Source organism: Myxocyprinus asiaticus, chromosome 30 (genome assembly GCF_019703515.2).
Source record: "Myxocyprinus asiaticus isolate MX2 ecotype Aquarium Trade chromosome 30, UBuf_Myxa_2, whole genome shotgun sequence".
Classification (NCBI taxonomy): Eukaryota; Metazoa; Chordata; class Actinopteri; order Cypriniformes; family Catostomidae; genus Myxocyprinus; species Myxocyprinus asiaticus.
This window is the reverse complement of record NC_059373.1, coordinates 24,723,325-24,738,791: the sequence shown is the minus strand read 5'-3', so window position 1 is coordinate 24,738,791 and position 15,467 is coordinate 24,723,325. Positions and strand designations below refer to the sequence as shown.

General features: G+C 37.9%; 1 protein-coding gene across 1 annotated transcript in view; it reads right to left on the bottom strand.

Moving 5' to 3' along the window:
- The window catches only part of LOC127420803 (CUB and sushi domain-containing protein 2-like), a 491,575-nt gene that overhangs the window by 130,773 nt on the left and 345,335 nt on the right, over positions 1-15,467 (bottom strand). The window contains exon 25 of the mRNA XM_051663350.1: positions 10,884-11,010. Within this exon, the coding sequence (XP_051519310.1) occupies positions 10,884-11,010 (127 nt within the window). The remainder of the gene's footprint in view (positions 1-10,883; positions 11,011-15,467) is intronic.

The window sequence follows — 15,467 nt, the reverse complement described above, 5'->3', positions numbered from 1 at the left end:
GAAAGGGATAGTTTAGCACAAATGGAAATTCTGTCATAATTTACTCACCTTCATGTTGTTCCAAACCTATATGAATTTCTTTCTTTCATGGAACATGGAAGGAGATGTTAGGCAGAATGAAAGCCTCATTCACTGTCATTGTATAAAAAAAAAAAATAATAATAAATAAATAAAAAAAACAAACAATGAAAGTGATTAACTACCATTTTGCCTAACATCTCCTTCTGTGTTCCAAGGAAGAAAGTAAGTCATATGGGTTGGGAACAACATGAGGGTGAGCAAATGATGACAGAATTGTAATATAGGGGTGAACTGTCCCTTTAAGAACACAATCTTATTTAATGTCACAGTCTGTCTCCATCATCTTCTTCAAGGACTCTTATTTTGAAGTATTCCCCCGGACTTCATTTCCCATAGTGCACTGCCCTCATCACTTCCATCTGTTTCTTATTATCCTCTCCTGTATTCCATTCCCTCATTAGTTCCTTTTGTATAATATCGTCTAGTTTTACCCACTCCTTTGTCAGTCCTTGAAGTGCTACCTTGTGTTTAAGAAGTGTTACCTTTAATAGTTTGTTTCCACTCCAGCGATTATTACTAAAAGATTATAATCTACTCCTGCGTCTCTTCTCTTCCTCTCCTAGACACCCAGCATTACAGAAGGACTGACCAACAAATAAATACGGATTTACTAACCTGTTCCTCCCAACATCCTCCTCTACTCCAGCGATCCCTCTAATCCTCCTTTCCCACTCATCCAGACCCACATGAATCATGGAGTTTACCGGATTATTTATGGATTTATTTCAACAAGACCTTCCTCTCCTGGATTACACCACCAAGTTCTGTCAACTCGCCACTTCCACCTCTATCTCGGACCCCCTCTATCTCGGACCCCTACCTCTGTGCCATTTACGGAATGGGTTTGAAATTCCACCGTCCCACTGCTCTTCCGGAAGTGGATAATCTTTCCATCTTGGAACACGTCCGAGCCACACTCTTCATCCATCACCCCTCATCATCCACGGCTCTCAGCCCCGAGCCTTCCATGGCTCCGCCTTCCACAGTAATGTCACAGTCTGTCTCCAGCTTCAAGGACTCTTATTTTGAAGTTTTCCCCTGGACTTCATTTCCCATAGTGCACTGCCCTCATCACTTCCATCTGTTTCTTATCCTCACCTGTATTCCATTCCCTCATTAGTTCCTTTCGTATAAATATCCTCTAGTTTTATACACTCCTTTGTCAGTCCTTGAAGTGTTACGTTGAGTTAATGAAGTGCTACCTTGTTACATTTTATAGTTAGTTTCCACTCCAGTGTTTGTTCTACTCCAGTGATTATTATTAAAAGGTTATAATTTACTCCTGCATCTCCTCTCTTCCTCTTCCACTCCTAGACACCCAGCATTACATTTAAAGTAGGGTTTAATACAGAGTGAATTTTTCATCTAGTGTTCCGAGATGGCCTGTATCTGTATAGGAGGAATACAGATTGCTGTGCATTCCTGAAAAATTAACACTGCTTGCAAGGTAGTAAAAGCATAATGTTAAAGGTTTAGGTAAGCTTTGGTAACACTTTGAGCTGCTGTGCAAGTCTTGTTGCCTTTAGCATGCCTTGTTTTCTACTGGCTGCAAACAAGAATCAACACATATAGTGGGACCATCAGTGTAAAAGTGGCTACAGATGGATAAATTCAACATGCAAATGAATGCAAAAGCAAAAAAAAAAAAAAAAAAAAAAAATCACTTATCACTAAAAATAGCGAAGCTTTTAGCTTAACTACATTTCTCAGTAGTAAGGTGGTAGCTTGGCAAGTTTTTAAATCAAGTAGCTTTTCAGTAACAAAGTGATATTTTTGATAAGGTAGCGTTGACAAAAGTTACACCGTTACGTCACGCCTTGTGCCCAGTGTTTACTGTCGCCAGTTTTGAATCAGAACTAAAGACGTCCAATTCACAAATGAATCACGCATTTGAGTCAGTTCTTTACAATGAATTGGTCACATATGATAGCAAAGCAGTCTAAATCAGTTCGTTATTCAATCTGAATGACTCTGATAATTTGGAGTTCTATCACACTAATGGAATACTTTAAAACAACTATAACGCTGGTTGCAGTGGATAGTTATCAACAATCAAACCAAACCTGCAAATGCATCATATAGTTTGCCAGTGAAGAAGATCTTTATTAAGTTCAACAAGTGTGCAGCTTGTGAACGACTACTGCAGTTAAAGACACTTTCCAACCAAAATAATATCAAAACACTTGGAAGCCTACATAAAAACACATAAAAAAGTACCATGGCATTACCATGTTTTTTGGAAATGTACCATTACCTAGGAGCACCATGTAAAAACAATGTAATATGAATATGGTAACCATGTACTGAAGTACGATGGTAGCACCATTGTATTCTTTGAAGTACTTTGAAGCACCACGTAAATTCAATTGTACATGAATATATTATTTATATATCCAAGTACCATGGTAGTGCCATGGTATTTTTTGAATTACCGTACCTAAAAGCACAATGTAAATACAGAATGGTACACTAATATGGTACCTGGATTTCAAAGTACCATGGTACTACCATCTGATACCATCAGATATCACAATTTATTGCCCAGATGTGCTCAAACACAAGGGATTTGGCCTCTGAACAGAAGCTTCCAGTACATACAGAAATACAACAGCTAGACAAGGAATCACAGGACTGAGAATGCTGGGACCATTGTGATAGTCGAGTCTGTTTCACAATTCACCCCGTGTGCAAGAACTCCTCGCAGCTCAAAATGCCAGGGAGGACAATTTGGGCTTCAGTTCACCTGCTGTAGATACATTTCAAGGTCCTCTTTGCACATGCCTTTGTTTAATAAAGGCAAAAAAAAAAAAAAAAAAACATTATTAATCCCCATTCAATCAATTGCAATACCAAGAAGACAAGAGTCCCCCTCCACTGTGCCATTGCATGTAAAGCAGCCACCAAAACTAAAAGTGATGCGTGGATGCATCCGAGTCCTGTTTCTATTGAGGACATTAGGACAGGTTTGTTACCACAAAGTGGTTACCACAGACACCTCCACTGTGGGTTTGGGCACTGTGTATGAAGGTCATCCAGCCTACAGGGTTTGGACAGGCCAGTAGCTGACATGGCATATCAATTGTCTAGGGTGTGGGAAAATGTACTGTCTGTGCACATCCCAGGTTGACTGAATCTGGGGGCGGATCACTTGTCCAGGCATGGTCTGAGACCTGGGGAAATGGACATTATAACCTCAGACTATAGAACAGATCTGGAGGAGGTTTGGCAGAGAGAACGTGAGCGAGACAACAAATTGTCTTCTGTGGTTTTCCCTCTCACCCTGTCCCCTCAGATGGTGGGCTTGTATGCATTTCCGCCGATCAATCTGCTTTGTGTGGTTCTGCAGAGAGTTTGGGATGATCGGGTTTGGCTCCTGTTATTGGCGCCATATTGGCCCTCCTACACATGGTTCTCGACTCTGGTCTCTCTCCTGGAGGAGGTTGCCCCAACAATGCTTAAAGTTTATTTCGTCGCCATTGCGGCTAAACACTCACGTGTGAATGGGGTTTTCAATTGGTAGAATTCTCTTGCCTCTCGCTTTATGTACAGAGTGTGCAGGCTAAGGCCTTTTTGCCCTGTCTGTATCCCTTCATGTGATTTGTTTGTGGTAACAGAGGCACTCTCAGGTACTCAGTTTTAGCCCTAGGCATCAGTTTCTGATAAGCTTCTCACTCTTAAAACTGCCCTGCTTCTGGCATTGGCAATGTTTAAGAGGGTTGGTGATTTACATGCCCTGTCGGTCAATCCATTGTGTACGGATTTCATGCCAGGGTTGTAGAAGTTAGTTTTGAGACCTCACTTGGGTTAATTACCCGAGGTCATTTCTACCCTTCTCCACTTGCAGGTAATTACTTTGCACACATTGCAACAATGTAACATGACTTGTTACAGTTTTTTTTTTTCAATACTGAGTACCCTTTTTGCGAACACTTCACACAGCTGTCTTTTGCAACATGCATCTTGACACATTAGTTCATTTATCTTTAAAAATTCATGAACATCATACATGTCTCAAAATCAGCACATTCAACCATAACATAGCAAACATTTTCACCCAGTAAACACAGTTAATTTATGTATAATTTATTTATTCATTTATTTATTTTTTTGCCAATAATCTTTTACATTTACAAACATGTATATGATATGCAGCATGCAATGCACTGTATGCTACATGAACAAATCACAAATAATGCGATGATTCAATATGCAGACGCGCATACAACACAGCTCTGGGTCTTCCTTTCAATTGACTTGCAACTCGCATATGGACTACTCTTTTTCTTCCTCGCCCCCGTATAACCAGTCTATTTCCTCTGCCAGCCATGATTACATAAAGCAATCACTACAAAGCTGCTCCCTTTTGTATAGATGATAAATACTTGAATAAAGCAAAACAGCTGGAAGGTCATCAGATAAGATAAGAGAATCAGCTGTGGTTGGTTTTACTAATTGTTTTCCATTATTATTATTATTATTATTATTTATTTATTTATTTATTTTTACCTTGAGTATTCTACTATATGAAATTATCTCAGAAATAGCCTAATATACTATGCATATTCAGTTTATTTTACTGATCTGATCATAAAATTATCAGTTTTGAAAACAGTACGTAAAAAGTGTGCAAAATTGGCTGTAGTCACAAAAGGTTTATCTAATGGTTGTGCTTGAGCTAGTTTGTGCTTGTTTTACTGAGTGTTTTGATTATGTGTTTTGTGAAGCACTTTGTGCTAAATTGCTAAAAGGTGCTATACAAATTTTATAAAAATATAAAAAGTATTATTATTATTATTATTATATTATTATTACTATTATTATATTAAATATTTAATTAACTTTGAAAGATGTGGTCATTGAATGCATTTTGTATCAAAACACTGACAAGATGACAAAGTTCAGTCAATGGACATTGATGTTGTGTTGATTACATATATATATATATATATATATATATATATATATATATATATATATATATATATATATATATATATATATACAGGTGCATCTCAATAAATTAGAATGTCGTGGAAAAGTTCATTTATTTCAGTAATTCAACTCAAATTGTGAAACTCGTGTATTAAATAAATTCAATGCACACAGACTGAAGTAGTTTAAGTCTTTGGTTCTTTTAATTGTGATGATTTTGGCTCACATTTAACAAAAACCCACCAATTCACTATCTCAAAAAATTAGAATATGGTGACATGCCAATCAGCTAATCAACTCAAAACACCTGCAAAGGTTTCCTGAGCCTTCAAAATGGTCTCTCAGTTTGGTTCACTAGGCTACACAATCATGGGGAAGACTGCTGATCTGACAGTTGTCCAGATGACAATCATTGACACCCTTCACAAGGAGGGTAAGCCACAAACATTCATTGCCAAAGAAGCTGGCTGTTCACAGAGTACTGTATCCAAGCATGTTAACAGAAAGTTGTGTGGAAGAAAAAGATGCACAACCAACCGAGAGAACCGCAGCCTTATGATTGTCAAGCAAAATCGATTCAAGAATTTGGGTGAACTTCACAAGGAATGGACTGAGGCTGGGGTCAAGGCATCAAGAGCCACCACACACAGACATGTCAAGGAATTTGGCTACAGTTGTCGTATTCCTCTTGTTAAGCCACTCCTGAACCACAGACAACGTCAGAGGCGTCTTACCTGGGCTAAGGAGAAGAAGAACTGGACTGTTGCCCAGTGGTCCAAAGTCCTCTTTTCAGATGAGAGCAAGTTTTGTATTTCATTTGAAAACCAAGGTCCTAGAATCTGGAGGAAGGGTGGAGAAGCTCATAGCCCAAGTTGCTTGAAGTCCAGTGTTAAGTTTCCACAGTCTGTGATGATTTGGGGTGCAATGTCATCTGCTGGTGTTGGTCCATTGTGTTTTTTGAAAACCAAAGTCACTGCACCCATTTACCAAGAAATTTTGGAGCACTTCATGCTTCCTTCTGCTGACCAGCTTTTTAAAGATGCTGATTTCATTTTCAGGATTTGGCACCTGCCCACACTGCCAAAAGCACCAAAAGTTGGTTAAATGACCATGGTGTTGGTGTGCTTGACTGGCCAGCAAACTCACCAGACCTGAACCCCATAGAGAATCTATGGGGTATTGTCAAGAGGAAAATGAGAAACAAGAGACCAAAAAATGCAGATGAGCTGAAGGCCACTGTCAAAGAAACCTGGGCTTCCATACCACCTCAGCAGTGCCACAAACTGATCACCTCCATGCCACGCCGAATTGAGGCAGTAATTAAAGCAAAAGGAGCCCCTACCAAGTATTGAGTACATATATAGTAAATGAACATACTTTCCAGAAGGCCAACAATTCACTAAAAATGTTTTTTTTTATTGGTCTTATGATGTATTCTAATTTTTTGAGATAGTGAATTGGTGGGTTTTTGTTAAATGTGAGCCAAAATCATCACAATTAAAAGAACCAAAGACTTAAACTACTTCAGTCTGTGTGCATTGAATTTATTTAATACACGAGTTTCACAATTTGAGTTGAATTACTGAAATAAATGAACTTTTCCACAACATTCTAATTTATTGAGATGCACCTGTATATATATATATATATATATATATATATATATATGTGTGTGTGTGTATGTATATTTAATTTTATTTTTATTATTATTATTATTATTATTTATTTTTTTATTTTTTATTTTTTTTGTCGATCCAAGGACCAGCCAAAACTAGCTTAACCAGCCAGACTTTCTTGGAGATCCAGCTTCATCAGAAACACCATGCTCCTTGCCTCCTCAGATTTGCTGGTAAAGAGCACTGTTGTGCAATCCACCAGCTAGACCAGCAATAACCAGCCTGAACCAGCATATTCTTAGTATATGTAGGATGGGGTTACCTGTGGGGTTAGGTTTAGGGGCAGGGGAAGGGTTAAAAAAATGTCTGTTAAAGACAATGTACCAAATCTACCAAAATCTCTGTACACATACTTTTAAAATGGAATCATTTAATTTTATACATGAACATTTATACAACATAAATAAATAAATAGATGATGATGATGATGATGATGATGATGTTGTTATTAATGTTAATAATAATAATAATAATAATGTTAATATAAACTTAATTTCAATAAAACTTCATACTAAAGAATATAGTGTCAGGAACTAGCAGATGCATTAATGATTAGTTAAATTAATCTGCTGTGTAGGCAAATTGGATAAGTGTAAAAAGCAAGTCTGAATCGGATTCAGCAGATGTGAGCTTCTGGCCACCTTAAAAACAAGTGCACAGCACTTTCTACCCACAATATATGTGCCAGATGGGCTGGTTTGAGTATTTCTGTAACTGCTGATCTCCTGGGATTTTCACATACAACAGTCTCTAGAATTTACTCAGAATGGTGCCAAAAACAAAAAAAAAACATCCAGTGAGCAGCAGTTATTTTATTTTTTTTTTAAATAGTACGATTTTGACTTAGTTATATGGTTTTCTATTTGTTTTCTTTCTATTTTTAAGTAAATGTATCTGTTCAAGTTTAATGCTGTCACCCAAATTGAGCACCCCTTGATTTTGAGCCAGAAAATACTGCTCTGATTAAATGATAATTTAAGATTAAACAACAATGATCAGCGGAATCATAACAGAAAGTAACAATAGAGAAGAAAAGGTGAGAAGAGAGCAACTGTGACAAAGTTTCGCAACGGGAAGTGTGCGAGGAAAGAAGAGGGTTAATGTTTGAACTGAAGGCTTTGAAGAAAGAAAAAGAAGGTTGATAAAACAGCAGAATAGGAAAGGAGGGAAGGGGGGACCATAGCTTCCATTAATTCCTCAGATTTTTTCGTGACTGCAGATGAGCTTCAAGCATGACAGTACAATCTTTTGAGCTCCAGCTCGAGCGTGCAAAACCGGCTCTGGAACAGCAGGCTTAACCAATGTCTAATCCCACATGAATGGGGACATTTGGGCCTAGGCAGTATATCTGTATGTGTGTATGTGTGAAGTGATTACTGAAAGTAATTATCACTTGTGCCAAACAAAGGCATTTTAGATGTGGAGACTTGTCTGTGATGAAAGAGCGATTAAATATCGCCTTCCCCTCCTGCCTCCTGAAACCCCAAAGTGCGTCCCACCCCCTCAGCATCTTTGCACATCACACACCCACCCTAGTCCACCCTTACACATCTTTTAATGTCTTCACACTCAGACTTCTCCATCAACCCCCCTGGAAATGGCCGCCTACCAGGACAGCAGGACAGTTTACCTCTGATTCAACCAACCCCAGCTCCCTTTCATCTTTCTGGATCCTGTATTTCTGTAGTCACTCTTGCTAACAAATTCTCACTGCTGCCTTAACAGTGTCCTAGTATTAGTGCAAGACGTCATCCCAGTTCTAATGCATTGCAAATTATCTTGAATAATTGATTGCTCAAGATGAGATCAAAGAAATGTATGTGCATACCTTACAGTGGGGAACTAGGTTTGAGACTGAAAGGTACCCATGCTTTTAATTACCCTGTGCCTGTGGAACAGGGATCTAATAAACAATTTAAACACACAAACACACATGTACTGTACTGTATATACACATACAGAAAGTAGGTAAATATAGACACATTCTAATTATATGATATGTGATACTCATGTGTAGTCATACAAAATATGCAGCTTACAGTACAAAAAAAAAAAAAAAAAAAAGGCACACAAACATACACACTCTGTATGCTGTTTATCATTCAGACTAACATCTTCAGAAATGATCACTTAGATTCAGAAGGAAAGGGGACAGCAGAACTGAATTTTCTCTTGTGCCACTAATATTTTGTTCACCCTCACACATAGAAAAACACTCTAAAGCTCGGCAATGTTTAATTACTTAACACTTTTTTTTAGCAGTAAACACTTGTGATTTTCGTTAAATGCTGCACACCTGTGACCATATTAATGCTTCGCTTTGCTTGGTAACCATAAACAGGATTTAGTTAGGCTAATGCGCTATATTACTTGGTGGAAGAATTCTTTATTTTGATTTAGTATATACCATATTATTATTATAATCATTATGATAATTTATGCAACACAAATAAATGGAAGCTCAAGAGTAGACAAGCACAGAAGAGAAACTTCTGGTTCAAGCACCATTTCTGAGGCTGTACTGAATTACGATGACACACATCACATTTCACCTAATGATGTTGCATTTGTAATGTATGGTAACATACTGTATACAGCCACAAATACTGCATTTGGAATTAAGCAATGTCAAAATAATGTGAACCAGCAGAGTTGCGTTCACAATGCATGTTTTGTGAACCTGCAGAGCTGTGTTCACAATGCATGTAAAACACAAAGTGCTCTGTGGAACTAAATTCAGAGCAATTCCTGAGATGGTCTGAGATCATTTGCAGCATTCTCATAGACAACACTATTCTTGCTGACTGTTTTCATGGGTGGTAGAGCACCACTGACACAAGCATCAACAGCTTCAAGTTTTTTTCTTTAAACACACGACCTTATGTCTAAACAAATTTCTTGCATATGTTACTCTGAGACGTCTTACAGGTTGCCCGCCACAGTGGTGGATGGATGAGCGAAAAGTACCCGCCACTGCGTAAGAAATATCAGCATTTGGCAGATGTTAATTTCAAACCCAGCTTGCATCAATGATTACATCATAGTGGTTTAATTACAGTAGGTTGCATCCATAATGCTTTGCTTTCTGAGCTTTCAGCAAAAAACCAGACTTTATTGAATAACAAAGTATATGTGACCTCCATTATATTATGCGGCTCGTCTACTTTTACCCTCTCTTTTGAACCAGAGCCATAGCTGGAATTCACAGGGCCAAGGAAATAAAAAATAAAAAATAAAAAAATAATTATGCCTGGGATACCATTGCTGGTTGCCCTCCCTGAGGACAGCCCTTTCCCGAACTAACATATGTCAGAAGTTTGGGGAGAAGCAATTCCCCCTTCCTCATTCAAGTTGGTAAGGGATATTTCAAGATTGCTTGTTGTCTCAAAGAACAGCATGTCTTATATACTCAAAAACACCTTTATGATACAACTTCACTAGCATTATTTATTTTCTCCAACTACATATGGACACAAAGAATATAGCATAAAGAGTAAGTTTGACTGAGCTCTCAAAATCTTTGAAATCACCTAACAAAGTCTTTAGCACTGCAACACCACATCAAATATCAATTTTGGATCACTGTAATACAGTAAGCGAGCAGTGTCTGTGAGCTCTTAAAGTGTCCAGATGAAGGAAGGATCTTATAAACATCACAGTTAAAGCCCCTGACAAATTAGGCAGACCCCAGCAGCAAGATTTCATGCAAAATTACGCTGGCAAAACCAGTGGCAATTAATAAGAGAGAATGTTCATTCATTAGCGCAAAAGGGAGCGATTTGTCTGGGAAGGAAAGAGGTCATGCTGTAGGACTGCCAAAGTGCTAATGTCCTCTTAGCTTCTATGAGTCCTGCTGACTAGGACAGCACGATGAACAATACTGGCATGCGCCGAGCTTGTGCTTGGCTTGCAAGCCAATAGACATTTGCGACTGGGGTAGAGTTGACAAATTTGCCATCACACCAGTTAGACAGCACACAGTATGGCAAGCATACTGGGACCCAGGGTGAGAGGGATAGACATTACGGAAGTTCCAAGAGCTCAGGTTGGGTTAGGAAGGGTTAAAGGCTTGAAATTCAAGGTCAGAGAGGATATGGATGGAGTCTAGTCCATGAAAATGAAGATATCAAAGCAGAATGGTGAGATGAAGGGACAGATGGTGGGGAGGGGGGTAATGGAAAAGTAGATACAGACCTGATGGTGCTTCCAAGTGCCGCCTCAATGGTCCAGATACAGTGCAAGTTGTGCTCATAAGGCGCTGGGTAACTGGGAGACAGAATCCGGCCCATGGGCTCGTCTTTAATCGTTCCTCCACACTCGGCTGGGTAAAGAAAGAGATAAACAAAGGCACCATCCTTCAATGGTAGCACAAAGCTTTGAAGCAAAATGCAGTAATCATTTTACCAAGGACATGAAACAAATACGGTAAACATACAGTGGGGTCAAAAAGTCTGAGACAACGTGCAAATGCTTATTTAAAAAAAAAGTTATTTTACTGATTTAATATAAATAAATCTAATACTATTTAGACATTAAGATGATATTATATATTATCAGCAAAACAATCAGAGAGAATAGTTGAACTGACAAATTAACATCAATATTTGATATGTTGCATGATTTGAGAATATTTCGCAAGAAAATATGACCTTTTATACAATAGTTAACATTGTCAGTGTCACAAATTTGCATATTTGATAAGTGCCCTAGAAATTTTACTAGGTTTTGAACCTTATATTTTCAATGTGGTCTCAGACATTTGGAACCTACTGTATTAAGCTTCTGTATATAGGAAAGTAACTAAGTGAAAAACTATCAATTCAGGACTTTGATGTAAATGTCCTTCTAGTTAAAAAAAATAAATAAAATAAAATAAACTGCCTCATTTCATAATGACAGAAAGAATTCCTTTAAGTGACAAGTCCACTTCCGTAAGACATTCAGCATCTGTATCTAAATACCTAAAGCAGGGATGGTACACAGTGTTCTGTGGAGAGTGATACATCATCAGGTTGCAGGGGCAAGTACAACTTTCCACTTCAAAACAATACATTCAGCACCGAGCAGAGATTTATGAGTGATGAGCAGAATAATGTGGCCGTTTATCATCTGCAGGATTGAGCCTTCCCTGGGGAGGGCATATCTCCTTTGGCTAATATCACTGATGGTGTTGGTAATATCTCCTACCCCAGACATGCTATCTATCTTGCATTGGTGCAATGGTGGTGCTGCTGGTGGCGGGCAGTGGGGAACAAATCACTTGTTTGTCAGCAGACACATGTGTGACAGCTTCCAGTTTCACAGACCAGGAAGCTGTGAGGGTCTTATATTCAGCCCCTGCCATCCAACTTATTATCCCTGATGTCAAATGTGTGCTCCTTTAGACTGTATGCAGTCATGCATACACATACACACACTTTAGACAAGGTGTGGAACACAGTTCATACACAGAATACAGATATACAGCGAGTCTCTGCTAAACCCTACTGTGCATTCACTTACTAGACCAAACTCTTTGTTTATAACATATCAATATAACATTTATATTGAGAGAGCTCTAATGGTCAGGGTTGTAAAAAGTGCAGTGAAATTACACTTAAAAGATGAAATGTGTATATTTTTTTTTTTTTATATTTAAATTATTTCTGTTATCCCATCTTAATATGCAGAGACAATTATAAGTATGCCATTCATAGGATGGTTCCCCAAAAAAGTGTAATAATGTGACTTTGTGGGACTATCAATACATTGCTCAATCTGAAAGCAAAACTGGTTCAACTAATGGCTTGAGTTTGTGGTGTTTGTTTGTTAATGGAAGATGGGGCATATTCAGGAAATCTGTTTGAAAATATTACTTTTGCAATTCCATTTGATGATGCTAGTGGCACAGAATTAACACACTTCAGCAAGTATTGGTATACTATGTCAAAATCTTAACAACATTTTGTCGATCACATGATTGCATTTGCGCTTGTTATATGGAAAATTCATCAATCCACAAACTTTGTCCTCTGTATTTGCGTTTAAATATGTTTGAATTACGCTAAAGTGAAAATAAAAATTTTAAAGCATGAGGGAACTACACTACAAAGCACTGGACATTTACAGTGTACATTTTCACATATGGAGCAAGCCAAAATTCTTGCAAAGAGCAATTAAACGAATCAAGAAACTGTAGGGACGGGGGCCTGGGTAGCTCAGCGAGTATTGACGCTGACTACCACCCCTGGAGTGGCAAGTTTGAATCCAGGGTGTGCTGAGTGACTCCAGCCAGGTCTCCTAAGCAACCAAATTGGCCTGGTTGCTAGGGAGGGTAGAGTCACGTGGGGTAACCTCCTCGTAGTCAAGATTAGGGGTTCTCGCTTTCAATGGGGTGCGTGGTAAGTTGTGCGTGGATCGTGGAGAGTAGCATGAGCCTCCACATGCTGGGAGTCTCTGCGGTGTCATGCACAGCGAGCCACATTATAAGATGTGCAGATTGACTGTCTCAGAAGCAGAGACAACTGAGACTTGTCCTCCGCCACCTGGATTGAGGTGAGTAACCATGCCACCATGAAGACCAACTATGTAGTAGCAATTGGGCATTCCAATTTGGGAGAAAAAGGGGAGAAAAAAAAAAAAAAAGAAACTGTAGCGACAAGACTGTTTATCAACGCAGCCAAATAAATCTGTAAATGGGGGTACGCATGTTTTGTATCCCGCATCACCTCAGTTGTGCCACTTGCGCGCTCTCTCCTAAGCGCACGCAAGGAGATATAGAAGCCACACATATCAAGGTCAGTAAAGATAGTTCAAATGAAATTTGAGGAGCTATGGTAAAAATGCTTTTCTTATGTTTTATCTATCAAAATGACTGACATCATTTGGAATTATATGTAAGTGTTTAAAAAGAGGAGGTAGTAATTACACGTTTTAAATAAGATTTTAACCCACCAACTTTTGTGGGAGTACTCGACCCGTATAAACGTGTAGTCATGCAAGCCCTATGCATAAATGTATTTAGTAAACATTTCTACATTAAAATGTGATATATTAAAATTGTATTACATTGCTGCCATAATAATGGACGATTTCAAAAGTTTACGTGATCTGGCACCTGCTTTTCTTTTCCTTCTGCTTAAGAGTTCCCACTCACTGTGGTGGAGAGGCGACGTGATTTTATTATTGTGAATTATTTAGAAAATGTCTGTTACACAATCGTCCAACATTCACAACTGTCCATTACTGCCAGAGCTGATACCATGTGCAGCACAAATGTACGACACTTAGCAGTGGTCAAAAAGGATTCCAAAACGGCTTTTGGATTATAAACTCAGAGATGTGGATTCAGCAATTAAATTACCACACAACCTTGGTGTTTGTCAAAAAACAGTAGGTAATTTGGCTGGGAATTTTCTCGTGGGAGGTGGGAGAAAAACACAGACATTTCGGATTCAGACGGCAATAAAATCACTGACTACCCCCTGTAAATGCTGGAATTACCCCACATCCCCATGTAAAATAATTGCTGTCCGAATAGGGCTTATGTCAAAGTTTTATGTACATTCTTGTGTGTAAGTATGTGGTAATGAAGCGTCTTTTTACAAGACCTTTATTTAATTATTTATTCATTTTTTTTACAAACTGCTGTAGTTGAGGCCAATTGCATTTTACAGTGAAACAAATTTCACTGGCTCTTTAAAAAAAAAGTTAGGTTAAAATGCCTGGCAGGGTGATTTAATTGGCTTGTAAGTTAGTAAGATTATTACTATTTATTTTTTAAAATTTTTAATTAGACAAAAACTTCGCTTTAAGTCATGTTGCCCAGTAAAATATGTAACAAGTACTTTGAAGGTCTAAATGACATTGTAAATAACGACAAATATGTATTTTTTATTTATTTATTTATTTATTTATTTTTTTTTTTTTAGCAGAGGCTATTTGCACTAACAATATTTTTTGCAATCAAAAGCATCTTCTTTGCACCAAGTACAAATAGTGTTAGAGGCTATTTGCAACCCGGTGCAATTAGTGGCAGATACTATTTACCAGGAACTATTTACTATTTTCTATTAAAATAGATTTAAAACTATTTACTATAAAAGAAAGCCAATATCTTTTTTTTTTTTTTTTTTTTTTTTATTATTATTATTTTGCAGAATGTAGCCAAAAACGGGAACAAAGTGATTTTTCAATTGTTCCAGAGTGAAAACATTTTTAAATGCTGGTAACTGGTTATAATGTTTTAATTTCATTTTATTTTTTTCATGAAACCAAAGGCCAAAGGGTTTATCACAGTACATTTCTGGATCTACAACACTTCATGTTGCCGAAAAAATGAAATGTGTGCTTTTATCCTGAAGGAAACTGCTGCATCACACATTTTCTTTTTTTTTTTTTTTTGCCAAATTGCCCGTTGTGAATGTCGCATTCTGTGAATTAAGACCTTTTTAACAACTATGTATAATTACTACATATACTGTATATGCACATCTAATCCAGATACATAAACAGAAAACATTATTAGAGGTAAAATGTATGTTTCTCAGTTGTTTCCAAGTCTTCACTTCCAAGAGTTATTGTTAGATATGATGCAGATTTGATGCTGCCGGGTTTTGACTGAGAAGCAGATCTGTAATTAAAATGATACTTAACTGTTAATTAACTGTTCCCTATCTGTCACTCACTCGACGTTGTGTCGATGTAGTGACACTAGGGGTCACTCTTGGGAGCCCAAGACACCTCTGGTCTTTGATAAAAGGCCAATGAAAATTGGCAAGTGGTATTTGCATGCCACTC